Source organism: Lepisosteus platostomus, chromosome 24 (genome assembly GCF_059453375.1).
Source record: "Lepisosteus platostomus isolate fLepPlt1 chromosome 24, fLepPlt1.hap1, whole genome shotgun sequence".
Classification (NCBI taxonomy): Eukaryota; Metazoa; Chordata; class Actinopteri; order Semionotiformes; family Lepisosteidae; genus Lepisosteus; species Lepisosteus platostomus.
This window is the reverse complement of record NC_142634.1, coordinates 6,272,007-6,299,333: the sequence shown is the minus strand read 5'-3', so window position 1 is coordinate 6,299,333 and position 27,327 is coordinate 6,272,007. Positions and strand designations below refer to the sequence as shown.

The 27,327-nt window shown below is 42.8% G+C and overlaps 1 protein-coding gene across 19 annotated transcripts in view; it reads left to right on the top strand.

The window, feature by feature from the left end:
- The window catches only part of arvcfb (ARVCF delta catenin family member b), a 158,575-nt gene that overhangs the window by 42,161 nt on the left and 89,087 nt on the right, over nt 1–27,327 (top strand). For 17 of the 19 annotated variants that reach the window (XM_088618405.1, XM_088618389.1, XM_088618390.1 and 14 more), the window contains 4 exons: nt 518–592; nt 19,444–19,547; nt 24,043–24,146; nt 24,884–25,123. In XM_088618405.1, coding sequence (XP_088474531.1) covers nt 24,914–25,123 — 210 coding nt within the window. In that variant the 5' untranslated portion in view covers nt 518–592; nt 19,444–19,547; nt 24,043–24,146; nt 24,884–24,913. The remainder of the gene's footprint in view (nt 1–517; nt 593–19,443; nt 19,548–24,042; nt 24,147–24,883; nt 25,124–27,327) is intronic. The other 2 variants (XM_088618401.1, XM_088618402.1) reach the window with 2 other exon arrangements.

The window sequence follows — 27,327 nt, the reverse complement described above, 5'->3', positions numbered from 1 at the left end:
AGTTGTTCTCAGTGCAATTTCATGTTACATCAAGTAGCACTTTGCATAAAGTTTAGAAAAACGGCACAACCCTGTTTAAGTCAAGTGAAGAATGTAACGGTCACATTTTGTTACTTTGACATTGAATTGCAATATGTTCTGTACACACCAAGAATTATCATAGATTATGAACTGCAGCAAGCTCATTACTGCCACACATTGAGCTATAATCTCTGGTAATTAAGTCTCCTCTGTGTTTTAATGAAAAACTACAAACAAAGAGAAAACTGAGATTGATGTGTGTATAATTTCAGTGTCGGGGTTTTGCAACTTAATTTGTCTTAAAGCACTTCATATAGAAATCATTTCAGTCTGTGTCATCTTCTAGCCCCTGTTAAAACAAACTCATCTGCTTCTCCGTTCTTTGAAGGCTTTATTTTTGGTTCCGATCAATCTGGTATTTTATTGGTCTTCGATTGCTTTCTTTGAAAAGAGGGATGTTTTAAAGTGGTTTTCTTTTTTTTCTGTTGTCTTTCAGGCTCAGCAAGGAAAGTGGACTGGATAGATGCTAAAGTGGCCTGAGATTTTTATGGGTCTTCTCCTTCATCCAAAGGTACAGCAGTCTTTCACCGTTGCTAAGGTTTTGCTTACAATTTCAGTTTTCAGCTCTGCTATTTGGTAGTGGGGGTAGTAGTTTTAATGTGCAAAATATCTGTTCCACTATATTGTATATTTCGCAGTGATAATGGGCCCTGAAGTCCAAGCCTACAGATAAAAAATAAACATGGTCTGTCATAGTGCTTTGCCTCAGAGAGAAATGTTGCTCTGACTACAGCAGACGTAATTAAATTTACTGAGGCAGTGCACGCAACAGAAACGGCGAGAGAGAGAGCTCTGTCTGGTCATATCCCAAAAATCAATGTGTGTTCTAAACAAATGAAATTTGAACAATCATTTGTATCAATTAACAATACCTGACTTGCGTTATAATCTGGGTTGAACCTAATAGCCTTTGATCACTTTTTGCATCGATGGAAGCATTAATATTGCATTACTTGATTTCTCTAGGGTGGGGGGCTCGTTTTCTGTGGCCTCTCCTGCCTCTAGTATCTCTGTGAACTGATCTGTTGCTTGCAAAGTCTCAGATTGTGTACAAATCCTTTTCCTCCTTTTCCTAGCCACTGTGTCCAGTTGCATTAGGATGTGTGGCAGTTGAACTTTTGCTACCAGCGGGGAAGTAGCCCACCAATTTATCTTGTCCCTTCCCTGAAAACGAGCTCAAAGGAGGTGTTACTGAGGCTTATTTATTTTGAGATCTGAGCTTAATTTGTGGAAATGTGCAATTAACTTTTTGCAGATAAACGGCCTCATTTGTTACAGTATACTGGCCTGAAATCGGTTAAAGAACTTGCAGGGGCACCCAGAGGAAGACAACTTGATTTTTTTTCTATACCTTTGAAAGCGTTCTTTGTGTTTGCAGAATACTTTGGTGCTGTAACTGTGCGCCATGCGATTTGGGCTTTACATCACAGTAGTTGTAAATGTGTATCATTTGCGAAGGGGAGTAATGGCCTGTGTTGTATTCGGTGGTAGGATGCTGGTATTTGGCCAGGGCTGCAAAATGATTTAAAGGCACATTACTTTCACATCACATGGAAATGTTAGCCTTGTTAGACTCTTTTGAGATGAAGACTTTTAATTTGCATGAAGCAATTCCCTCGCTGAAACCCTGGAAAAACTCTTTGAGCAGCACTTACTCACTGGGGTTTGGAGACTAAAAGCTGTGTGTTGCAAGGGCATTGATTAAAGTAACTCTTCTTGACATGAAACCAATTGCTCTCATACTGCATGTTACAGAACTACCAAACAACAAAATGTTGCATTAAGGTGACTTTTAGAACTTGCTTGCAGCCATTGGTTAAAAGGCACAGATCTGCACATCTGCCTGTTGTGACGGAAACAATTTGTAACCCCGCTCAAAGACTTAATTGTCAGAAGAAACATGTTATTCTGTTGGAATGACAAATGTGAATTGCAGCCATTCTGCAAACTTCCATTTGTAAAAACAAAAGCTGGAATAAGCAATGCAGTTGCTCTTTGCTCTGAGGTTGACAAGCTCTCATAGCAATGCAGTGCTCTGCCCTGGTGAGAGCTTTCATGTTTTTTTAATCTTTGTCTGCAGGATTGTAGTATTCTCTCAAACTCTTATTTAATTTATCGGTTATGCTACATTAATTCTTACAGTCGGCTATTGTCATATTATTCAATATACTGTACAGTATGTACAGCACTTTGTGATAGACGCACTTTAAAACAAATATGCATGTAATTCTTATTAGTAAATGCTTTTTCACTTCTGCCATTTGCATTGTACTGTGCCTTTCAAACACCGCGTTTTCTTGCAAATTGGATTGCTTTTGGATATACCAAATACCATAATTACCAGCAAATTGACAGAGGTGATCAAATCTGTCCTCATCTGGTCAGCTGACTGTTCTAGAGTCAACCATGTAACCTCTTTGGTTTTTGTGAACACATCACTTGGACTTTCTGCATTTTACGTTTGCAAAAGACCTAGACCAGAACTGTTTGTTTCCAGCCTGATCACATTCCTCAGGCTGAGCTAGAGCCGTGCATGCTTCGCAGATCCATTCAGCAGAAGCAGCCACGCAGTGCAAAACCGATCTCCAGTGGCTGCTTCACTGGGTGTTTGTAGTTCGAAGAATGAGTGGGCTGGGACAGAGGGTTAACAGCTCTTGGCTGGAGATCTGTTCTTAAGATGGAATGGAAATGCTTTCATAAATATTTGCTTTCAATCCTGGCATAAGGGTAGACCGTGAGAGGGGGGCTCATGTTTGTGGGGGGGGGGCTGGGTTTTGTAGTCACCTCTGCTTGTTTCCTATCTGCCCTGTCTCCCTCAATCACTTTCTGCTTCCCTGGGAGGTGTGGATGTGAAGCATTTTCAAGGGCCCCCAGCTGTGTCCTTGGGGAGGTCATTGAGCACTCGGAGATTGTATGGCTCTCGCCAGCCTACCTGCTGTTCATGGGCCTGAGCATGAAAAACCCTTCACGATCACGAAACATGGATTTACTTTCCAGTCAGGGGTCTTGCAGTTTCTTTTGTTTTAACAATGCCCAGTCACCTTCATCTCATTAAACCTGGCAGATGTGTAGGAAATGATTCTGGCTTGGTTTTCCTTCCTCCTGCAAATTTCCACCAAGAGGGAAAGGAAACCCAGGCTAAACAGGCAGCAAAATGGACCGCTATCCCCCAGTGTTAATTCAAAACAAGGTCACCCTAAAACCTCTTCTGTTTAAGATGAAGTGTGTGTTAATTAATCACTGGTGCACCGTCTTGGGAGTCAAAATATGAAAAGCCAGTTTAATAGTTTGAAAGTGGAAATTAATCTTCTGGCATGAAGCCATATAGGGAAGACATGTTCTCTCTCGGGGGGGCCTGGGGCTGATCTGAATAACGTTGCTGTCTGGCGTCGTTTGCTGCATTTTCTGAATGCGTGGTGGAGTTTCTGCTCTGAGCATGCCGGCCTTGCGTGGTGCAGGCGCTTTCAGCGGAATCTGATTTTCAGTTCTGCCCGTGTCACTATTTTCTCCCCCCACCCCCCCCAAGCTATAAGCCGCTACTTTAGTCTGCCTAGAAGAGTATTGATTTTAGTAAATAGGACCCTTAATTCCTTTGAAAGAGGAGTCTGTGTAATTGCATTAAACCTTATAAGTGGGGCCTTCAGATGTTTTTTTTTTTTAAGTGTAGCACAATCTAAAGTGCCCTGCTTCTCTTCAGGCAACACCTCAAACTCTTTGTTCTTGGAATCACATTCAGGAGTCCCGTGTTTAGCTACGGAGTCCGCCTTGCACGGATAGCATTGGGTCTGAGATGCGTTATTGAAACACATTGGAATCAAAGTCTGACCTGTTCAGTGAATAAGCTTCATTTAGGGTCCCCAGGGAAATGAGTTTAGCCCCCGTGTTTTTCATACTTTAGTTTAGGAATTACTTTATAAATGGATAATAAGCTGTTTACTACACTTCTAAATTCTTAGAGATGGAACAACGTACCTTCTGCAGACAACCGTAGAGTTAGGAGAGTGGTTCAGGCAACAATCAGAATTAGCTGTTTGAAAATTCTATTAATCTGCAGTAGAAGTTGGTAGTTACCACCGTTGTTACTCTGATATTTTATTAATACATGCCATTTGTAAAATGTTTATGAAGGACATTTGCGATCATTAATCTAGCGTGTTGCCCGTTGTAAAATGGCAAGAATCTTATGTGTTCATCTCAGTGGGCTGTGTGATCCCATATCCCTGATGGTCTTTGAGAGCATCGCCGGATTTGGGTACTGCAGCCTTATCAGAAGTAACGGTTAAGCAGCTTTGCGGTTTTGTTTCCCCCAAAAAGTGTTGCTGCAGGTGTTCAGAGCTGAGTGACAGCACACCCTTTTTCTAATCCAGTGGCATTTCATCAGCTGCCAATTCGGAATTTACATCTTTTTTTTTTACTATTTATGAATTGGAAGAACTGCCTTTTTTTTCCTGAGGTGAAGTGTTAGGCTCCATTAAAATAACCTCTTTAAATCTGTCCCTTTTGTCCCTGGATTTGAAAGGGACTTTTCACCACTAAACAATCTCTGTCCGGCACCCCAGGGTTTATTGCTGTGGGAAAACTGCTACTTCCCTGGTGTTTACCGACACTCCACTTGGCTCCCTCTGCCACCCGATGCCCCGCGTGAAGCCCGTACCCAGCGGTGCCCTTTTGCTTAATCAGTGCTGGTGTTCCTGGTGACTCCAGGATCGCACCGTCTGGGACTCCGTCTGCCGCAGTTGCCGCTGTGTCCTCTGCTGTGCCCTCAGGTTATGGGAATCGCCGGCTCTGCTGCTGGTCTTGGGCAGGGGTTCACTCAAGGGGGCTACAGACTTGCCCCGTCCTCAGCAGGGCCCCACTCAGATGCTCTGCAGCCTAAAGATCAGTGGAACGAGGGGGCTGCTTTCAAATTCCAGGAGTGCAAACTGAAGGCTAAATAATGATCATGTTTTTATATTGACAACAACCTGGTTTTTACTTCCTACGTGAATTGTGTTCTGAAGAAAGCGGACACATTTTTTGCCTTTGTAAAAGGTAGTTATCGTTGGTCTGTGTAACACCGAGGGTTCTGATCAGTGTGGGTGTGTGTGTGTGAGAGAGAGAGGAATGGAAGGCTTTTTTCCCCTCCTCTATTCTGAGATACTGTTCTAAACGGGAAAGGAATGTTAATTGGAATCACTGAGAGACTTGAGAGATAAGGAGAGGCAGTTGGCCTGTGACTTTCAATGGGTTTCCTTTCAAACGATTGCGTAGGATTCAGGATCAGGCTGACCCACCACCTCCCTTAATCCAGGAGTGGGGAGTTTTTTGCAATTATTTGGCATCAGAGCAGGACGTCAACTTTTCAGCCGTTTTTCTTTTAAACGGTACTAAATAAATTGGTGCGTGAGAAATAAAGAAATGTGTCATGTCTTTTCTGTTGAAGAATATGAGCAGGATGTCTTGCAGTTGTAAGACTGCTGTATGTAAAGGGAAGTGAGGTATGAGAGAAAAAAAGCTGGCGTTTTGTGGTGAATATCCCTAACTGGCCAGTTTTGGACTGTTAGAGCAATAAGAGACAAAGCCAGGCCCCTCTATTCTATGTCAGGAATTTTCCCCTTAATCCAACATCGCTAATGTAAAATTAGCAGTCCTTCTAAATCAGGTCTGTGTGTTCCGTCAGCAGACTTGGAAGTTCGTTTTCAGCTGCATTAAGCCAAATATGGAGAAAACGTAGCCAAAAAAAGAACTTGGCAGCGAACAATGACATTGTGCTGCAGTGTGTATATACAGGATAGATGGAACAGGGGGTCTGTGCTGTGTGTTAATAAAAATGAGAAATGCTGTAGCCTTCATTGCATTCCATGTTGCAATAAATTTGAATGGCTTTGCTGTATTTTGGCAGATGTAGAGAAAGCTCATATTGTACTTACCTGCCCCTTCTTCCCAGATATCATCTTCCAATGCACAGCCACGTCCTTGTGACCCATGTGTCAGCTTTCCTTTCCTCCACTTCAGATTTGAATGTAATAAAACCCTAAATATAAGGAAGTCATTAGACTTTTATGATTTTCAAGTCCTTAGCCTTTCAAGATTTTGAACTTGCCTAGAAATATTCAGAAGTCACCCGAGAGCTGCAGCTCCTTTAGAAGCCGAGAATAATTGAAGAGGTCTAAGTAGCTGCATTATTAGTGCAATTAAGGGTTTAATTTAGCAGCTGGCAGTCCGGCTGGAAGGAGAGAGTACAGACATTGAGGTCACCAAGACCAGGCTAAGAAGGTTGTAGTGGATGTGTTCCCGGTGGTGGATTTGTTTATGATTATTTCTTTTCCTGTGGAGTTTCCTGTTGGTTGTAGAGGTTTTCAGTCAGGCTGGGCTTAGAATGACTTGAATCAGCTCATCCTTGGCTAAAGGGACCAATCTGCTACCTTCATCCAGCACTTCAGGTGCTGGTGCACCAGGACCAGTGCCCCCAAGACCAAATGCGGGGACCCCTGATCGCCCTTTTATGAGCGGAAGCTGAAGTGTTCTGCACCCCCAGTTTTGTGCACACTTCCCACAGCTGCGATCATCCTCCTACCATCCAATTGTTGTGTTTGCAGGCGTCATTGTGTTGGGCCAGCCTGTGAAACGCTGTATTTCTAGCGCGTCGATAAAACTGTCTTTCTCACTTGATTTGGCTGCTTCGGGAGTCGTTTTGCATTGCTTGGCGTCGGGCATCAGATATTGATTTTCGTGCAGGAGGCCTGGGTTGCACATGCTGTAAACACTTTGAGGCATTTTCACTCTCTGGAAAATGGAAACATTGAATTGACAGCAGGTAGCTCCACTTCAGCGGTGCTTCCTAACAGAACGTATGTAATCTGATATTTCTCAGTCTGAATCTTCACTTTCTTTGGAGATGCCCAAGGGTGAGTGTTTTACATGTTATTCAGTAAGGAGGCCTTTTATAAAGCTTGTTATGATGGGAATATTTATTGTATGTATCTTTAATTTTGTTGAGACTGTATTTTGCTCTAGCAGTTTAGACTAAAGTGAATTACCTTTTTTATGTGAAATTTAAAAAGCAAAAGAAGATTGCTGAAGGGCTTGGTTGTAATATGTTTGCATTGTTCACTTCCAGCTTTTAAGCTTTCAGTAGTTTTTTACTATGTAATAAGTGAAGGTTTTAAACAGGAATGAGATGTTAATGTATTGAATGTACATGCACTTTACTTCCTAAAGGGGAACCGCAATATGATTTGAATGCATTTATTTTATTTTATATTTTGGGGTTAGAAAGAATCGGCAGCGATGAGCTCATTTCGAAACCACAATAAAAGTAAAATGTCCACAGCAACTTTTAAAACTTCCAAATTACATCACAAAATAGACTAAATTTCCAGGTATGCGCAGCGCCTGTGTTCTGTGATTCAGAACGAGGCAATAAAATTTCCCATTTCGAGATGTAACTGCTGCCAATTACTTGTGATCTACCTGCAGAGTTAATGTTGGAACATTTTTGCGGTAGAATGTTTGCTATACAACCTGTACTTATTCACTCATACATCACATTACATTAGTCATGATGGTGACTAGTGACCAGGAAGGGCCGCTCAATGTCACAATTCGTGGGAACACGAATTCCAGTTTGTGACAAGATGGTGACTTCCAGTACTTTCACAAAGTTCATGATTTTGTGCTTAATTTGAAATTTGTAACATTTTTCTGCAACGTCCATGAATTTATTTTGTTGCCGAGAGTTAATAACCTGTCTGAGAAATTGGGACTGCAGATACCCTTTCATTTCTCTGCTCATTCTGTGCTGTTGAGTCCTGAATTGGTACTGTGACACCGGAAAATAATCTGTTGCATATTAAAGTTTTTATTTTTAAGGATTCCAAAGCACTTGCAGCCTCCTCTGCCCTGCTGACTGGGGGGACGAATGAGAAACTGCTTCACCTCTTGAATTAAGGGGGTGTGTGGGGAAGGTGTAGATTGTACAAGCCCAGAAGAAGATTTAGCCAAAGCCCTGATGTTGACACCTCTACTCTTCCACGGTCTCTGATCTTCAGTGACCTTGTGAGGCCTCCTCTTTCTATGAAGCTGGTACATGGCACTGAGCTGCAGTATAAGACAGACCATCTGCTCAGAAGGTCTTAGACTTTCCATTCTGGTGTCTGATCCTGAGCTGAACCCTTCTATTGAAACATGGAGCTCCTTTAAGAAGGCAGCCTACACTCTACTCCACAGGTGTCTGCTTTGCAGTTTGAACATGCATCATCATGATTATGGGGTCTTTTCTCCAAATGTGGAAGATCATGTGTACCAATCCAAGGTTGTTGTACCCTAGAGGAAGACACTTCACTCAAATCATCCCTGTAGAATTCCCAGCTGTATAATGGAGACCCATAACATATCCATAATGGATCTGACTTACCTGGAGTTCCCTAAAGCTCCCAGAAGCGAAGGAGATTGACTGGTTGAGAGGAACACTGTCATGCATTTTCTTTTGTTCTTAATCTTGAAGTGATAGCCTGGCTAAAGAGCTGGAATTGAGTTCAGAAATGCCAGCGCTGTGGGCCTCGATCTTTTGGGTTACAGAGCAGATCGATACTTTTTCCATTAACCGGTTTCTGCTCTGCTCTGCTTCTGGATGGGGTTTTTGAGTGCATTGGAGTCCAGGAGTGGTCCTGCAGCTAATAAGGAAAACTGTCTTCAGATTGACTATTTCCATTACAGCTGGACACAGTGGTTCTGAGCTAGTTGTGTTGGGGGTTGTACTGAGGTGCTCTGCATTGGAGGTTCTCAAGAGGTTCACTGAAGAAGCTTGAGCCCCTTGCCCCCAACACGCACATATAAAGGTTATTTACCTTAATACCATTGCCATTGCTTGATTCAAATACTCCGTTTATAGAATGCTTAGAAATGGCATTTGCTAATCTAATCTGCTGCTGAGATGTGTTTGCTGCAAGTAGGATAGCACGCCTGCAGCGTTATGGGAAATGGTGCCGAGTCTCGACATGATCTTTCCCTGACTTTTCGCTGCAGTGGGGATATTTACTGGTGAATAAGCATCGTATTGTTTCACAGCATGCATCTGTCACAGCGGCACAGAGCGGCACCATTTCAAGCAGTAATAAAAAGCATAATACCTGAAATCTTTCAGAGGTTTAATATCTTTTTCGATCATGTAGCTCGTTCTTTTTAACAAGGTTACAGGAGGTTTATTTCTGTGCTCCGTCAGGTACCGCAGAATGGCATTGTATACAATCAATACTAGCCCTGCTTTTCTGTGCAGAATAATTAGACTGTAGGAATCGAGCCTGGGAGAGTCACTGATGATGTGCGTCACGGCTGGGCTTCTTATCTTCCTTGTCATGCTAACCCCTGGGATCTGAGACACCGCTGGGGTATGGAGGTTTCTATGCACCTTTGACAGTGTAGGAAAGTCATCGCGCACTACCTCCCAGTGAAGGGGAAGAGGGGCAGGTGTGACTTTCAGAGATGTTTTGGGTGGTGTTTGCCATATGACTACAGTTTTTTTTTTAATCCCCGGCACTCACCAGATGGGCTTAGGGTTTGCCGTGGCCTGAGTAGGACGGACACGTTCTGCCAGCTGCATCCACGTCCCCGATCGATACTTCATCTCGGGAGCTGCCCCCGGGGAAGACCGCCTGCTCAGGCCTGGCTCTCTGTGGTAGTCAGGCCGGATGTGGGAGGTGCCGTGTCTTGGCTCAAGGGGTCTGTACTCGGCGGAGCTCCGTCATCAAGCCAGTGATGTTTCTTTAGCTCTGTCGTAGGCAGTGGACTGGGCTGCAGAAGTAAGGTACCCTGGCTGAGCCTGTTATTATGACAAAATGCAAAAGGAAGCAGTTATCATCCTCTATTTCCTCTCCTGACGGCTGTTGATATTCCAGACTCTTGTTCTGGATTGCTTCATTTGATGAATTAGAAGGGGATCCAATATGCAAAGCTTAATAAATACTGTAAGAGATTTACTCCTTGGCAGGTGAATTTTTGTTTGCATATTTACAGTACACCACAAAATAAGTCAAACTGAAGCCATCCGACTCATGAGTTCCAGTCAAACACTGTGCTTCTGTGCTTGGAGAGCTGTGATAATTGAGCTGTTGTAGGCTGACCCGGTCTCAATCCTTAAAACATTTAACCTCTTTGGAAAGGGAGCAGGAGAAAAGAAAATTTAATTTGCAGCAAGGGTTTGAAAGTCAGACCGACTTAATTTGGCTTTTCTCGGTAACGCTAGTGTGCTGAACTGTATATAAAGGTAATGAAACCACTTGTAAAGACACAGGAGCAGAAACTCAGCATGGTGTGAACATTGAACTTGCAGAACTAGCAGTAACAGCAGCGTTAGAAATTATGGTGTTGCTGTGCAGTAGCTCAGAAATGATTGCATTGACCTTTGATTGGATGTTCCAGAGAGTAATTGAATACAGTTATACAATCAATGCAGGTGTCTTAGTGGATTCTGATTGAGATGTTTTTGTGATGTTGGCGTTTAAACAATTTTTAAAAATGGTATTGATCTACAAAAGTGGCTCTTAAATGGGGTGTCGTGTTTGCAGAAAATATAAACTCTGTAAAATGTTTCAGCAAGGGGAGGGATTGGAATCCTGCAGTGAAAATCTTCACTACGTGATAACACCACTCATAGTCACATGATTAGTTCATTTCCAGGACAAATTACAGCTGCACTAGAACATTCTTTACATTTTCATTACTTTAATGTCAAGAACCCACCTCACCCAAACCCTGCTCCACGGACATGTAGGTTTCCTGAATTAGCCAACATTTCTTAAGTGACAGTATTAATCTGAGTTTTCTTCTACAGTACAGAGTGGTCCTGTGGAAAAAAAAACACTGAGGCTGTGGCACTTTGAGAAGTTAAGCACGTGATATACAGGTTGTTTCATTTTTTATTTTATTCCGTTATGCAAATATCCATATTTTGGGTCTTAAAATGGAAAAAGGACAGTAATGATTTGTGTCTAGTCACTGCACTAAGTGCCAACATTCTTTGCTCGTAATAAATGTTGCAGGATTACAGTGCATTGTGATATTGAATGGATTAAAGTGCTTAAAATAGGCCCATAGTGGTTTGTGCTTATTAAGACCGTCAGGGACCACAGTGCACACCTACACCTGTTGGGCATACAGTGCTGCTCCTGCAGCTTTCTTCTGTCGGTGCTGGACACAGCTGATTGTCTGGGAGTAGCCAGTCAATGACCTGTAAACTGATAGCCAGCCAGTCTCTTGATCACAGCAATCCATTGCTTTGAAATGTCATTAACCCTTAAATAGCAGTTGACGGGGCAGCTATGTAGGGAAGGAGAAGGACTGTGAAAACTGAAGACCTGCAAAGTTGTTTTTAAAAGGTGGTCTTTGTATGGCAAATACTGTAGGTGGCCATGATGATGATGAAATGCCGTAGTAGCACTATTTTAGACTAGTTGAATTCTGTGGGTCAACACCCTTCTTCCTCTGAAGTATTTCAAAACTCATAATAGATAATGTGCTTTATTTAATCTCAGTGCTGAGCTATTAATGAGTGAACCCTTAGTTTTATTACGCCTGTCACTCACTTTACACCACACGTCTTATATGTTGATGAAAAATTCTGCCAATCCCATAAGGAAATTCTCAAAGCTCTAAAACGATTAAAAACTAATAATTATCAAGGGAGACAGGTTCTCCAGAGAGAAGACTGCTTGTCACAGCTTCCTTTTAGAAGGGGATATTTGACTGCCCTTAACAGACTGGCTTCAGATCTCTGTTATGTCGAGCACGCTGTTGAGTCAAGGGCACAGCAAATAGAGCTTCTGCTTTCTTCTACTGCAGATGTGGCTCAGTAGTTTTTTCTTTTGTGAAAGCCCATCGGCGTAAGTGAGGTTCCACAATGCTCATTAAGACCCTGTGACGGGCTTTTCTGCCAGCACTGTCGGTTCTGCTGATAACAACCACCCTGGTCTCGTTGGTATCATCAGAAGCGCTCGCTGGCCTTCCAGTCTGAAAGATGTCCGTCGGTACTTGCTTTGTGCTCTCCTAGCTTTCTCCTCCGGCCTCCAGTTCATTTTCAGAAATGAAACCCAGATTACAGATGTGCACATCTGCTCTCCAGGTGTTATGAAAGGAGCAGGTGATGGCTCCTCCTGTATGTTGCTCTACTATTCTGCTTTGAAAGACAATGTGGGATGGGCCAGCCACTCATGACATGAAGTCCCTATCACTTCAACATGCATGCTTTCATTCTGATTTTATTCTGTCCGTTTATAGGTGTACAAGTCTGGATTGAATTAGCTGGGCTGCACTGAAAACAAATGACTTTGACTTGCAACACATATGGCCATCCTACACACATGCCTGAAATTCAGATGGAAAGCCAATTAATGTCTTCGGCAATTAGACCTTCTTTCAGGGTGTTTTCTGACGTTTTCTTTGGCACCTGTTTTGTGATATTTTGCTTCTCTGTAGCCCTTTTAGTATCTTGATTAGTGGCGAGAAAGCTTGCGGTTTTAATCTTTCAAAGTCGACATTGAGGATACTGTGCCAAACGGCTCTCTTAGTGTCGTGGCCCTTGGTCTAATTTAAGTGGACCTGACAGTTGCTATAAATTGTAGCTGGAAACTCTCTCCTTTAGCTTTGGCTGGTATCTTTTAACACGGTAGTTGTCTGTGAAGCAGAACGTCACACTGCTGCTGCACTTTTGAGCCATGAGTCAGAGGAAAGAGGAATAGTTTCCACTTTCCGCAGAGAATCAAAATGCCTTGAAGAATATTCAGTTTTAACGAATGTGATCTCTTTCCAACCCACCTTACACCTGGCTCTCTGGAGATACTACAAAAGCCAGCCATCACCTATCTCTCTCTTGCTCAGAATCTGGCAGCAGAGATTACAGAGTAGAAAGTAGCACTGATCTTGCAGGAGCAGCATTTGTAAATACTTTATAAGCAGATTCCTGCCTTGAGATTGTAGATGTAGAAAATCTGTTTAAATAATTTTGGAACTAACTTTAGCTGGAAATGTATTTTTATTCATTGGATTCAGTGGTGATTTAAGACTGTTTGCTGATATAAAATGCACAGCCCCATCCTTTTTTAATACTTGCTGTAGTTCATGCTCTTTCATTGCCTGGCTTCTATATGGCCAGTCAACTATTAATTGATTCAGATTTATACCCGAGAAAAATCTGCACCAGCAAGCAAAAATGAGGACGTCCTTTCCAGTACGGCCTCTTTAATTGAAACCTAGAGTTTCAGTGCACCTCACACTTTTTTTACCTACTAAAATCTTATGAAACACACTTCCATTTTGAGGCTATTCCTTTATCTGTACAGGGAGATCAAAGAGATCAGAATTCCATTAGTTGGGAGTAATGTGAACTAGATAACACTGCACAGCTACAGTAGGCTGAAAATGTGCCTGTGATTGCATATGCATTGTGCTCTAAAAATACTTCTGTAACGAGCTTGGATAAAAAAAAAACAGCGATCAGTGTGCTTATCCCATCTCTCTCGAGATCAGCAGTGCTGCAGTGCTGGGCTGAAATGTTACACTACTTACTGCGCCATGCTGTCGAAACAGCAACTGAGTCATTCCTGGGAGCACAGGAAAGTTTGCAAACGAGAGGCCTGTTGGCCACCCTAGCCCCTTTAGTTACTGTTAATTGATCACAGGATCTCATCCAAGCTTTTCCTGAAAGAAGCAGGAGTAGGCCAAAGTCCTCTTGTTGGTGATCATTCTTATGGAAATCATTTGCAGTAGGTAATTACAGTTCGGATTTTTTATGTCTTGGAGCCAAGTTTGGAGCTGTGGTTGCTCAGATGACAAGGGCGTCTAGCTTCTCACCGGAAGGTCCCGGGTTCAATCCCAGGTAGGGGCAAGCGATGGAGCTTGCTCTTTCCTCCCAGACGGCTCCCAGTTCCATTCAGCCTGCTTTCCAAATGAGTACCTTCCGGGGGTAATAGGCCATCCGGAGCGTGATGCTGACCACATCACCTCCATCTTTGGTGTCAGATGCCCTTGCCATTCCCCCATGGGCCTTTATGGCCTGAAAAGGGGACCTTACCTACCTACCTGGAGCAAAATGTATTTTGTATTGTAAAGTACTCAACAGTGGACAGACCCAAGTTGCTTGAAGTAGCTGAAGGATTGGTATTCCTTCCTTTTTTGTATGCTCTGGAGCAAGCAAGCAGTATAGGTGTTTCACAGCTGGTGAACATAAAGCATTATCCTACCCCTTAGTTGTGCACATGAAGATCTCGTTCTGCTTTCTTTCTCTCATTTTTTAATTTTAGATATGAAATGTGCTTTGCATATTTAAGAATTTAAGGTTGGTAAAATAAGAAAGGATATTTGGCCCTTCATTAGTTATGAGTAACTAATAAATCTGAGGATCTCTTTCAGCTGTTTCTTGAAGGAAGCCAGGGTATCGGCTTCAACAACCTGGCTGGGAAGTTTGTTCTTGACTAATACAACCATTTGTGTGAAGAGGTGTCACTAGTTCTCTGAATGTATTTCAATTAATGGCTGAAAACACTTTACTTGCGCTGTGCTTAACAATATCCTCCCCTGTGGATGCAGCAATGTTTCCTTTTATATGCAAGTTTGCCATTTCAATTTAACACAAGTCAGAACTTCCATTCTTGTGCTGATTTTAGTCACAGTAACCATCCCATCATGCTGCAGCGTATAATGTAATCTTATTTTCACCTCCTTTCCCCTAAATGGATCCTTGAGGTACACCTGTGTATTTCTGTGCCTTACACAAATCATATGAAGCTTTTTTGCAGCAGTTTTTTGTCCAAGGCCTTTTCATTTCATCCTCAGTGATTTTTCTGAATAAGAATAAAGTAAATGATAAAATCTTGAATATTAAGTACAAAGTCTGCTTACTGTTTTCCTTCACTGCAATGAACAACAATGCAACTTAAGACTTCTTGGTATTGTTAAATACACAGTTGCTGTATTGTCAAATTTAAATATTTCCTGTGCATTAGTGAGATGTTAATGTGTGTGTCATCTGCCAGGACACAATGAGGTATCTGAAGTGGAATTCAGACAGAAATGTCCTTTGTAATTTAAATTTGAAGTCAAGGATGAAGCTTTCTGAGAGGTGGGCGTTGCATCACTGAAGAGGTGATTTAGTCTACTTGTCACCTAACAATTTCTCCGGGCCTCAATTATTTAAACCTATATTCCACAACAGCTTGACCGTGTAAGTTCCCTGGTTTTGTCAAAAAAGACACCAGTTTTCTCTGAGTTTCAAAAAGTTACTTTGCTTAATTGTTGAATTTTCAACAGAGAACAATCTAGTCAACCAACAAGTATTCTTCCAAATAAAAACTTCATGTTCTTGTTGAATTCTGCTTTAAAAACTACTGCACGCCAGAACATGCATGAAAAGGAATAATCAATGTGATTTGTCAATGTTCTGTTTTGGTTTCGTAGGAACTTTTGTGAAAGTAAAGGTTACGGCGAAGAAGATGTTGAGTGATGTTCAGGTTTGCAAAAGCATGACAATACAAAGACAAAATTCAAAGGCAACACTGGCAAATCGGGCCTATTCTGTGTATTGTAACATCGAGCTGTTTTCACCAGTCTGTAAATGATTTAAGGTTTCCTGAGATTCGTGACAATGACGGTTGCCCATCAATGCACAATTATTATTTCTGATTGCTTTCATCTTTCATCTGCCATTCTCCACGCCCCTGCTCCTGTGTAACTATAGAGACAGGCTGTCTTCTTGTTCCTCCACAGATTCTTCAACTTAACGGCATTCTCTGGACTTCTGTAAACTCGGTCCTAGAATGCAGGATATCATTAGAGCTTAATTCTGGAGTCGATGTCGATTTTGAAAGAAACCCCATCAAAGTCATTGTATAGGTGACCTTTACACATCGAGCAAATTTTTCTTCAACTTTCTCAAGAGACAATCACAGTACCTTTTGAACGGTAGTGAATTAACATAAGTTGTAAGAAGGACCTTGTAATTTTTTAAGGACGACAAAATGAACTTCTAGCTTTCATCTAGTGGAAATGGCAGATGAAAAGCGTTGTACTGTTCGGGCTGTAGCACTGTACATGGACCTGTCTGTCTGGGGGTTGGGTTTGGATGTCTTTGGAAAATCCTGCATAGGAAAATAAAATGCCAATTTAGTTTAAAGGAAGAGATGAAAATAGGGCTGGATTCCACTTGGTGCTAATGGTTATCAGCAGGCCTGAACTGGAATGCAGTAGAGGGGATGGTTGGCATAACCAGCAGTGTATTTATTGACGCCTGAGCAATAAATGAAGTCGTCATTGTGATACAGCTCTTATCCACTGATCTTCTGCCCTGTGTCCATGGAGGTGCTTCTCTCTCAGCTTCCTAAGGGAACCCGCTGCAAGAGCCTGACTTACATCTGGCTGTTCCTGCCATCCATGATCTGCGTGCGTCCCTTGCTCCTGTGCTGCTTAAAGAGAATTTTTTTTTCTTTTTGCAAGCTCCGGTGTCCTTCACACTACGCCTTTACCTTGCATGTCGGAGCTCGAGGGTTGGAAGTGGGCTTCGTGCTTGGGGGCAGCCCTAAAGTGAGCTCCAGTTGACGCGGTAGGCTTGTGAAGTTTAATGATGACGGTCTGTGACTGCAGCAGGGCACACTCAATCAGGAGCTCCGTTGTACAGAAGTCATGGTGCTGCAGGAAGGCACTTTCAGTGCTGTGTGCCTGGGGTTTGATTTCAGTGAGAGAAGCACTGTGAATACATTACCTAGGCACTAGATGGATCCTTCATTGTATTTCTGAGGCACCACCAGTATTTACAAGAACAGGTTAAGGATCACCTTTATTTGAAGTTTGTAATGTAGTTTGACATGATTCTTTTAGTTCTTATCACCACTCCATACAAAAAAAACATGTAAGAGAAGGAAAATCAGTGGCTGCAGTATTTTCGTGACCTGCTGCCTTGTTAGGGCCTCTCTCTCGTGTGCCTACACTGGATAGTATGAAGACCTTATCAGCCAGATTGCTGAGTGAAGTACAGATGATTTGTGAAGGTGACTTTTGTCAGGGAAAGCCCTGTTAATGAAAAACAGGCGCAAGGCTCCCCAAAGACCTGTGTAACTAGGGTTGGTAGTGACAGGCTGTAATTACTCTTGATAACTCCTCAACGGCCTCAAGATCAGTTGAGCTGAGCTGTTCTTCCTTGTCTCCCAGCTCTAGCTTCCTGCTCCTTGCAATATGAATGCATTTGTAAAGTTAGAGATTTGCATATTTCTGAGTCAGGTAATGGATGAGCATGCACACTGCCAATCATATTCACTAGTGTGTGAATTTGCATTAAGAGGTGTGTGAAAACACCCATCAGGCCTTCAGTAATGCCATGGGTTTCTATCCAATAGGCTCAATCAAAGCAAATTGTGCCCGATGCAGTGCTAAATCACCTCCTTTCAGCATCGTTTAAAATCTCGCAAGCAGTTCAGCATGAATAATGAGAGAAGTGGTGCATGCTACACTGTCACAGGCTGAGCCTACACAACTTTTTGCCTGTGTGCTATAATCGTTCCACCAGCCAGGTCCCAATACTTTCCCAGCTGCTCAGTAGAGTTCACTGGGCACAAGGCATCAACACCTCTGTGTCAGGTTTGAAAGAGAAGGAGTCCACAGCCCCTTTTAAGCTCCTAATTAAGATTTTGCTTTTGAGTCTCTGATCAGCACCTTGCCCCAAACTTTCGTGCAGTTCATGTATCACTGAGGGATGTTGAAATTGGCAGAGAAAAAGAGTAACGTCTGCATCGTTTGTATTTGTATTGGGCTACGGTTTGGGTGACAGTGGAGGAATAAGTCCAAATAAGACGGACATTTTGAGAGAGGAGTCCTTTGAGGTGGTTTTATTACATTCATTATAAATTGTATCTAATTGTTTCAGTTCTCTGTTTTAACCTATTTTGTAGTATGCAGTCTGCTAGGAGTGGAGATATCGCATTTAATCTCTGCAGGAGCAGCAGCAAAGCAGATAGCATTGAAAGACCAACAAACACAGTGTCCTTTTAAAGTCATTTTTCATATCTGGATTCCACCAATACTGCCTTCAGTGCTTTTAATGCCAGAATGTTCTCTAGTCTTAAAGCCCCTTTCACAGTCTGAAATGTAAAATATGCATTGACGTTGAGATCTTGTGCGCTTTTGAATTGTGTGTTGGTTAATCTGTATGCCGTGTTTGAAGCCCTTGCTACTGTACAGTGAGGCAGGACTGATAACTAATGCTCCCAGGCTAAGCTCACCTTTGATGTTGTTCACGGAAATCCACAGTGCTGAAAGCCCACCGTGACCTTGAAGTGAAAGAGCCGAGTACTCCTTGCAAAACAATATTTTTCCGCTCTGTCATCTGTAAGTTTGAATGTTAGGTTTTATGACAGAGAGTGCACAATACTCTCAATGACCATTGATGCCACTGGAGATAAGACTGCATGAAACACTAAGTAATGCATTCCTCCTAGAACCATAGAAGCTTGTTTCAGTTTTGCGGATGACGTTCAATGCAGACTGTTGTGCCAAAATGTTTCAGGTACGACTGTATGCCAGCAGTGACAAGCCCTGATCCTGGAGAGCCCCCAATCCAGCAGGTCTCGTAGGTCAACCTTAAATCCTTAGTTTCAAAAGTGGGGTAGGTGATTAGTTTAGTGAAGTAGTGGAGGGACCTTTTGAAATGAGATCAGTTTCAAATGCTGTCTAAACTTCTTAACTGTCAGGGGCCACTGTTGGCCATTCAATGGGACCGATGTGCTTAATAAACTGCTCAAAACTCACTTTTGACCAAGTCTTGACTTCATGGGCTAGCTAACCCTCCTGTATATACTGTTGCTCCTTTCTTGCATCGGTGTCTCATGATCAGTTTACACGTGGGAAGCTGGGGAGTGAGCTTCTCCCGGTATCGGTTAAGACAGAAGCTTCTTTAAGGAAACGTATGGATGAGATCCATGGATCAGTTAGCTTCAAACTGTCATAAGTGAGATGGGCCACTTAGCCTTCTCTCGTTCGTCATCTTCATGATCAGTGTACTCTCAGCTGGGATGGGTGACTGAGGGCATTTGGCTATGTTGACAGGCTAAAGTTCATGTCGGTGGCTTTGACTGTGATGGTGAAGCCTCGCCTGTCCATTGGTCAGCTACTCTTGACCCCTACAGCACAGAGCTCTCCTTGTGCTGTTCTTGGCTCTTAGGCTGCTGGCCTGTCAAGTGGAACTCCCGAAAGATGAATAAGATTGTCCAAACAGGCTGCTGAAGTTTGTTTGTTTTTCCAGTGATAGTTTTGCCTGAGAGAGAGCCATAGCTGGAAGTGTATTGCTGCACATATTTCAGTTTTGTGCGTTACCATTCTTTTTCGTCTCTTGTCTTGATTATGCAGCTGCTGTGTCGAACAGGTCACCCCCGGCGCAGTGCTGAAGCCTGTCAGCTTTAAAAGGAAACCTACCTGCCTGCTTCAGATTCCACCGATAATCACCACTGAAGGTAAGGCATCCACAGCAGTTCCTGTGCACATGTGAGGCTAAGTACGTTCATTTCTATTGAGCATGCCACTGCAGTCCCAATGTAAAAACAATAAAGATGTCTGAATAACAAGTCCATTTCCTTAGGGAACTTTACACGTTATTTTAACAGTTCACAGAACAACATTGTCATTTCGGAATCCACCTTTTTTCCCCCCTAAAGTATGAAATTAAAGAAAGTGAGAGGAACTGGAACTTTCTTCAGGTGACTCTAGCTGCATGTGTTCTAGTCTGAATTTCTGGTAAAGAGCAATTTTATTTTTACAAATGTGCCTTCCAGTGCATGACACTTTTACAAAAGCGTATTTCTGCCAGAAGAGAGGGGCTCGAGTCCCTTGAATAATGAAGCCACACACATTTGGTTATTTTTACACATCTCAGTTCTTTATTTATCTCCACTCCTTAGCAGTGCATTAGCCGGGCATTTTGCCCACGGCAACAATTTGTATTTCTTGAGGATTTCCACTTGGAATCGTGAGCACATGAGATTTTGTCATTTTATTAACAACAAGCTGAGAAAGGCTGTTAATGTACAGTACCTTGGTGTTGCTACTTGCATTTCAGACACGTTCACCCCTGGAATTCCTCTGCATGGGGCATTTGAATGATAAAAAGTACATTTTGTATCAGGATGTTTGCATTTAAAGTGATGCCTTCCTTATATTCTAGACAGTGCTTTAACAAAGTATAAACGTCAAACGTGCTTCGCCTACATGAGTGATCAACGTTAGCGGAATATTAATTTCCTCGACCAGTATAAGAATCCTCACAAAGGATTGTGCACTGGAGGAGTGTAACGGATCTGAAAGCTGATCCTGATTCTGGGATCAGAAGGGTTCTGGAGCTCTTTGTCTCTGTGCCATATTGCCGGAGCTCACCGATGTCCCTGAAGTACTGTAGCACTCTCAGGCCTAGAATGCTGTCGTGGTGTGTTTCTAACATTGAAAGATACATCAAGGAAGAAAGAAAATAAGATATCAGAAAATATCTTCTGGGAACGAGGCATAAAAAAAATATCCATTTAATTTGAAATTGGAAGAAGACAGACTCCACAGCGATGGTCTAATATAATGAAACAAGAGACATTTTCAAAGTGGGCCCAGGGTATTAATCTGTTTCACGATTCTGCTAAGATGGTCGGACAGCTTTTGTTAAGAGTTTTGAGACTTTGATGTCTTGTACACCCTCCTTGGTATTTTCTGTGAACTATTTTTTTTATTAATTTGAAATTTCTCAAAAACGGAAAAAATAAGAAAACACATTTCACCCTGCCCCCTCCTCCATTGCTGCTACCCCCCAGTTTTCTACAGTTATTAAAAGTGACAGCCTGCTCTGTGCAGCTCCAACATCACAATAACCACTTGTCTGTTCTCTGTGGTACCTGACTGTGATCTCTTGGAAATGTAGTTTATAATTGTTTGCTCTATAATCTCGGTTATCTCCCATTGAAGTCTTTTTTTTTCTTTAAGAGCATGGAGCGACTTTCTCCAACATGTATTACAATGCATTCGGAAAGGGTTTGTGTCTGAAATGTGGTGTTTTTTGTCATTCATGTGCCTGAATCAGTCTGATTATGCTGAAATGTTGGGGATATTTGGCATTGGAGACAGAAGAATTCTCCGGGAAGGTTATTTAAGTGAGCTGGAAATCTGTGCAGGGCTGAAAATGCAGGATCTAACATGAGTCATCTAGCACAGCTGTAAATTGGAACTGCTGTTGATCCATCAGAATAAAATATAAGGATCATAGGAATTGCACAAGGTTTAGTCTGCACATAAGACTTATGATTTTTGGGTTTTCAGGTGAAACTAATTCAGACAAGGAATTAAGTCACCACTGTAGAGTAGGGAAATGGGAAATTAATTAATCTTATTTTGAGTTCATCAGCAAAGGGAAGTCCTATCGTCCTCTCTTCTCGCCTAAATGTTAAGCAAATATTTTTTTCCCACCATACAGTACTTTGCCGATTTAGATCTGAGCAGAGAGCTTTTTTAAAGAAGCCTCCAGTGTGTTTTGTCAAGAGCCAATTTGCAGCAGGAGTATCGCTAATATTGGACTTCCAAACACACCTCAGATTTGGTCCTAAGTCAGAGCCTGTTAGCATGTCTTTGTGCTCCTTCGGGGAGAACTGTTCAATGTTCTGATTTACATCATGGAACCAGCCAACAATGAAGTGACAAAGAGCTGCGGTCATTTCTCTCAAGAAAATAAAATCCGAAGGAGATACTTTTTCGTATAATCGGATAATAAAGGCAGAAATCCCAAAATCTGCTAAATAGACCATTGATACATTTTAAGAAAGTGAGCTGTTATTAAAAGAAATTACCATCCTTGTATAGGTCTTGCCTTGCAATGTCCTGGTCATTTTTAATTCTGGCTGCCTGTACTGAAGTGATATTTTTAATATAATTTAGACTTTCGGACAAACCCAAATCCAAAAAATATTCCACAGAAGAACTGTCATTAATAGCTACAAGCCACTTGGACCTGGAGCCCCTTTTTACTGTAATGAGTATCGTAATGGAAGAACAAAAAAGTTTGCTTTTCTTCTAAATGCATGTTATGTCGTTTTTGAGCTCCATTTCATCAGATTCCTTAAGGATCATGTAGGCCAGTGTTCGGGCATCCCACAGCGCCCAGTGTGCTGTTTATACAAGTCATCCTATAGCTGACAAACAGCAGCTGAGGGACATGAACAGGAAAATCAAGGCAGTTGATGAATTGCATGTTCAGTTTCAATCCTCCTTGCTCACCACCACAGCCATACCCTTGTTCTGAGTGTTAAAGGAAAGACAGGAATGCTGTCTGTCATTCCCTGTGGGAAAACTTAACTTCGAACCAGTAAATAATTGCATCGCACTTCCTCTTTTCACTTAAATTTTTACATATGGCCTTCACAAGTCGAACTGTAGAAAACATATTCAACGGCTTGCAGTACCAAGTATTTTTTCCCTTAAGGCTGTGATGTCAGTTCTGTGATTTTTTCTGTATTATGCCTATAGTATCAGTAATGCACTCTGCTTCTCTAAATCGTAACAGATACAAAGAGATACAAATCATTGTACAATGTACTTTGATGTATCAAGGATGGTTGTTTATACTTTAAAGATGTTTTTTATTTTCCCTGGTTTCCGGGGCTGTTTGAAATCCTTAGCAAATGTACTGTACTACTGTAAGGATTACTGTTTGGCCTCTTGATCTTGTGTGCATTCCGTACTCTGAATACAGCCTTGATCAGGACGTTACAGGGGGCGTGCCCTCGTCCCGAGCCGTCAGGAAACAGCTGCTAAATGCCGTCTTTAATGAGGCATACTTGAGGACGAGGAATTCTTCAAATCTACCCTAGAATAGAGTTGCTTCTATTTTAGGAACATGCCTGCAAATTACTCATAATGATAACTGCAAAGGGAGTTACCAGAAATCTGTTGTTTTTTTTTATTCTCAAGTTTGGAACACAGAGAGCTGCACCTCCGCTTCACAGAGCTTTTTCATAGTGAAGAGACGCTCTCAGAGGTGAAGAGGTAGAATTCACACAGCTAGAGCCATGTTTGCTCGCTGCATTCTTGAGGGAATGGGAATTATTCCAATCATTCTGTCTTTTTCACTGGTATCCAATTGTATACCCTTGGGTTTTTGAAACTGGCACAAATATGATGAGCTATTCTTTGCTTCTTGTAAGAATTGCGCATAAAATTGTATTAATGGTGCATTGATGAAGATAAAACTTGGCTCAAACTTAAGTGTAATGAAAAAGTTTAACGTGTTCATGTAACTTGGCAAAAATGGGATTGATTTTATTCGGCATATACTGCAAAATGTATTGATATTTGTACCGGTATGTTACTGTTCCACTACCAGAGCTTTTGGAAAAGAGGGATAGCCCAGCTCTTGGACACTTCTCTGTGTGTTATGTGGGCAGTGTCATTCAAGATCACAAAGTAAGTGACAGAAAAAGAAATATTTGAAGATCAATTATTAATGGCAAGAAACATCAAAGCAGATCTGCATGTGATCTGATCTTCAAAGAGAATTTCTCCCATCACTTCCTGTAGCAAGAAAGAAAAAGGCTATTACCTGCCACACTGTTTATTCACAGGGGGGCTCTTCTTACAGGCCTGTGATTCATACTGGAGAACCTTCATGTAACTGCAGCAGAGCTGAAATGGAGCTACTATTTTCGAACATTTCTCCATAAGCACCCTGGAAGGGATTGTTCCCATACAGTATGTTATCCAGGACAGTGCTCTCTGTATCGCAGGACTGCCAAGTTTGTCTCTGTCTTCCAGAAAGACCGTTAGCCTACTGATAAATGGGAGGGAGGGGTCCTGTAACCTCTGTTCGTTGCGGTCAAATTTGGAAGCCTTGCTTCTGTCTTTTGTCAAACGCCATGCCCATTTCTGTCTTGCCGCTTTTCCAGCCCCTCCCTCGCTAATGTCTCTCCTCTTCCTCTCTTTCAGCTCTCTATCCTTCCTAGCCACCCTGCTGTCCTCCTCTGCTTTCTGCCTGCAGGGAGAGGAGGGATGTCTCTGCTGTAACTCCTTTCTCTGCACGAATCCACTAGGTGTGTATACACCCCCCACCTTTTGTATAATTAATGGCTGATTATCTCGTTTTGCCTGATGATCATAACTCCCTCGGAGATCCCTCAAGCATCTATCATGAAAATTAGGATGTTTAACACCGTGTATGTAATACACTGATGAAGGTCACACGCCTACATACAGTATCATGATCCATGCATCCTCTATGCATGGAAAGTAATTTTTTGGTAGTTTATTGACGTATGTTTTCTATTTCCAGTGCTGTTTTCTTACTATAAAACCTGAAATAAACTATGTGATTCACTGAGTGAAGTTCCAGCTGTCTATTATATTGGACCTTTATTGATTGTGGGTACCTAACACAGCAGATATTACTGTGTATAAAGGTCCCTACCTTATTTGCTTGGGTAATTCTCTGTAATGCATATTGATTTTGTGTGGTTAGAAAAGTTGCATTTTGCACAGCCATAACGTCAGAGAGCTACACAGTGAGGCCAGGACAGCTTTCTCGACTGCTGGGAATTCTGCTTAGTAAGCATAGCACTCCAGTGTGGAATATTTCAGCGAAATGTGCAGGATTTAATTGTGTGACTAATCTGGTGAGCAACCCTGAAGTGCAATTAAAGGACCCCTCAATGAGGTGTCGTGTTTCCTCTGTCATGTCGAAAATCTCAGTGGGCTCAGAACCTGAATGCCTGTTTTCTTTTTTTTTAAATCTATTCGCTCGTTTATTTTACATTTTCACTCTGGCGGTCAGTCGACAGGCGTTCGTCTCTCGGGCACAGACATGGACGACTACGACGCGAGGTCGGCCGCTAGCATTTTGGCCTCGGTGAAAGAGCAGGAGGCCCGTTTCGAGAGGCTGACCCGCGCTCTCGAGGAGGAGCGCCGCAATGTCTCCCTGCAGCTGGAGCGCGCCAACTTGCCCCCCGAGCGGCTGGGCGTCTGTGCCGTGGGCAGCAGCCAGCCTCTGGCCTGGCAGCAGCTGGTGATGCAGGTAAAAGGAGAGCCGGTGTCTCCCGCCCCGCTGCCCGCAGCCCTGGCAGCCTGTCTGCTTTGGCGCCGTCACGACCCCGGCAGGGCTGTTTCCACGGCGACCCGGGGCGCCGCCCCCCCCGCGCGCCCTGGGGGACAGATCATGCCAGCGTCGTGTCCACCCGCTCGCTCTCGCCCCGCTCCGCGAGCATCGTGCCTTGACGTCTTCGCCTCATCGCTCATCCCTTCACCTTGTCTTAAGCAAGCAGCATGGACGGACGCTTCACACCCCGGGCAAAGCATTCTGAGTCGCACTCCACCATTACAACTGCCTGTTCAGTTATTGTCCTGCCACAGAGTTCCTCATCGCGCCATTGCCAAGGGGCTTCAGCCGATGAGCTTCTGAAAGCTGAAAGCAGAGAAGCCCCTGTGATATTTCTCCACACGAAGTATTTTGAGTTATTTCCAGAGCTCTTGGAACTCTTCGAAAAAGGAAATGTTAAGCCAGGAGCAGCTTCCTTTATCATTGATACTCGGGGTCAAGTGGGACTAGTATGCCAAACCAGTCTATTTAAAAAATTTTGGAAGCAGTTCTTAAAAAGGCCCTTGCCTCCTCCTCATTACTTAATGGTTGCAAGGAAATTCCATATTGCATTTATTTTTTTCCCCCTCCCTTCTGCCTGCCTTGCTCGTTAAGCATTTAAAAAGCAGCGCCTGCTGTCTGGCTTGGACAAAGAGCATGTTCCCTCATTGTGACATTCATCAGCCGTCAGTCAAAGCACAAGGCTCCATTGCTGGTTGTGTTCCATTGCAGTTAAAACACCGAACGCGTCGACAAAATGCGCCATCTCACCTGAACAATCCATCCCATGTCTGTTCCAGTACTTAAGCAGTCATCGGAGCCAATTTGTCAGCTTCTGCCTTGTTTCTATCTCGTACGTACAAACCTTGCATGATTAAATTGGAGCAGCTTTTACAAGACAGAAAGCGAGTTCGTTTGCTCCGGGACGAGTGTTGTTTTGTAATTGCTCCTTGCTGCAAGGCGTGGGGCAGTCAAGTGTGGCTCCTGATGCCAGCTGTGTGGCTCTGGAAGAGTGAGGCAGCAGCCTGTCATACTTTTCCGTAGTGCCCTGGTCCCATGCCGTCGATCGGCAATTAACGGCAGAAAAAATGGCTTCTCTTTAGCCTTTACTCTTCTGCAGCCGCCTCATGCAGAACTGGTAAAAGGGAGGCGTTTGCAATGTCAGCTGCATGTCCCGCAGTGGTACTGGAATGCATGAGTTGGTCCCTTATTCTCCATCTCTCTGCTGCTCATAGCATGATGCAAGACAACGTTGCAGAAGAAATGTCTATCCTGTGCCATGCCTCATCTCTCCCTCTGTGGGTGATTGAGCTCTGTCCTGCAGCCATATGTTTCTTAAGTGCGCTTTCATGTGCGGTGGCTTATCTTGTGGTTTTCATTTCAGCCTGTGTCAACCTTCCTTTGACCTGAGACCAGGGATTTTTGACTCTTAATGTCTCTTTACTGTGTTTTTCATAATCTTTACCTGTACCGCCCACACTTCAATCCCAGTCTCACACAGGGAGGGACTGGGATTTAAATCGGATTTGACCACAGCACGTAACTTGTTTTTTTTTTATATTTCCAGGTAAGTAAATGGTTGGCGTTTTGTTTCCTCCGTCTCAAATGCTGGAAAGGTGGTGCAAATTCAGGCCCAGAGGAGCATGTAGGAAAATAGTGAGACAGTGTATGAATAATTCATCAACTCCATAATACGTGCTGTGCTGTGGAAATGTTGTGGTGAGGACTTGTGAACACTCTTCTGCGTCCAGAGACCTTTCACGTACTGCAGCCCTGAAAGTGGACACTTTGGATAGAGTAAAACACACTCAAGTTGTTGTATTAATGCTGAAAACATTATATTACATATCGGTTAGAGTACATTGTTAGTAAGAGGCTCTTGAGAATTTTGCATTTGACTTGGTAGAACAAAGATCAAATATTTGGGGTGGATTTTGGAGAGATGATTAGACCTCTGGTCTATTCACAGTGTTTTGATAGTTGCTAGAAAAACTTTAAACTTGTTTTTGTTTGGCTTTCAGAAGGGTGTGGTTTCAGATGGCTCAGGCCCTGGCACATTCCACATTGTTCTCCTGATGATTTAAAGACCTCTCGTAGGTAGCAAACTCTTCATGAAGGTTTACTCAGCTGTTGTTGGAACCTTT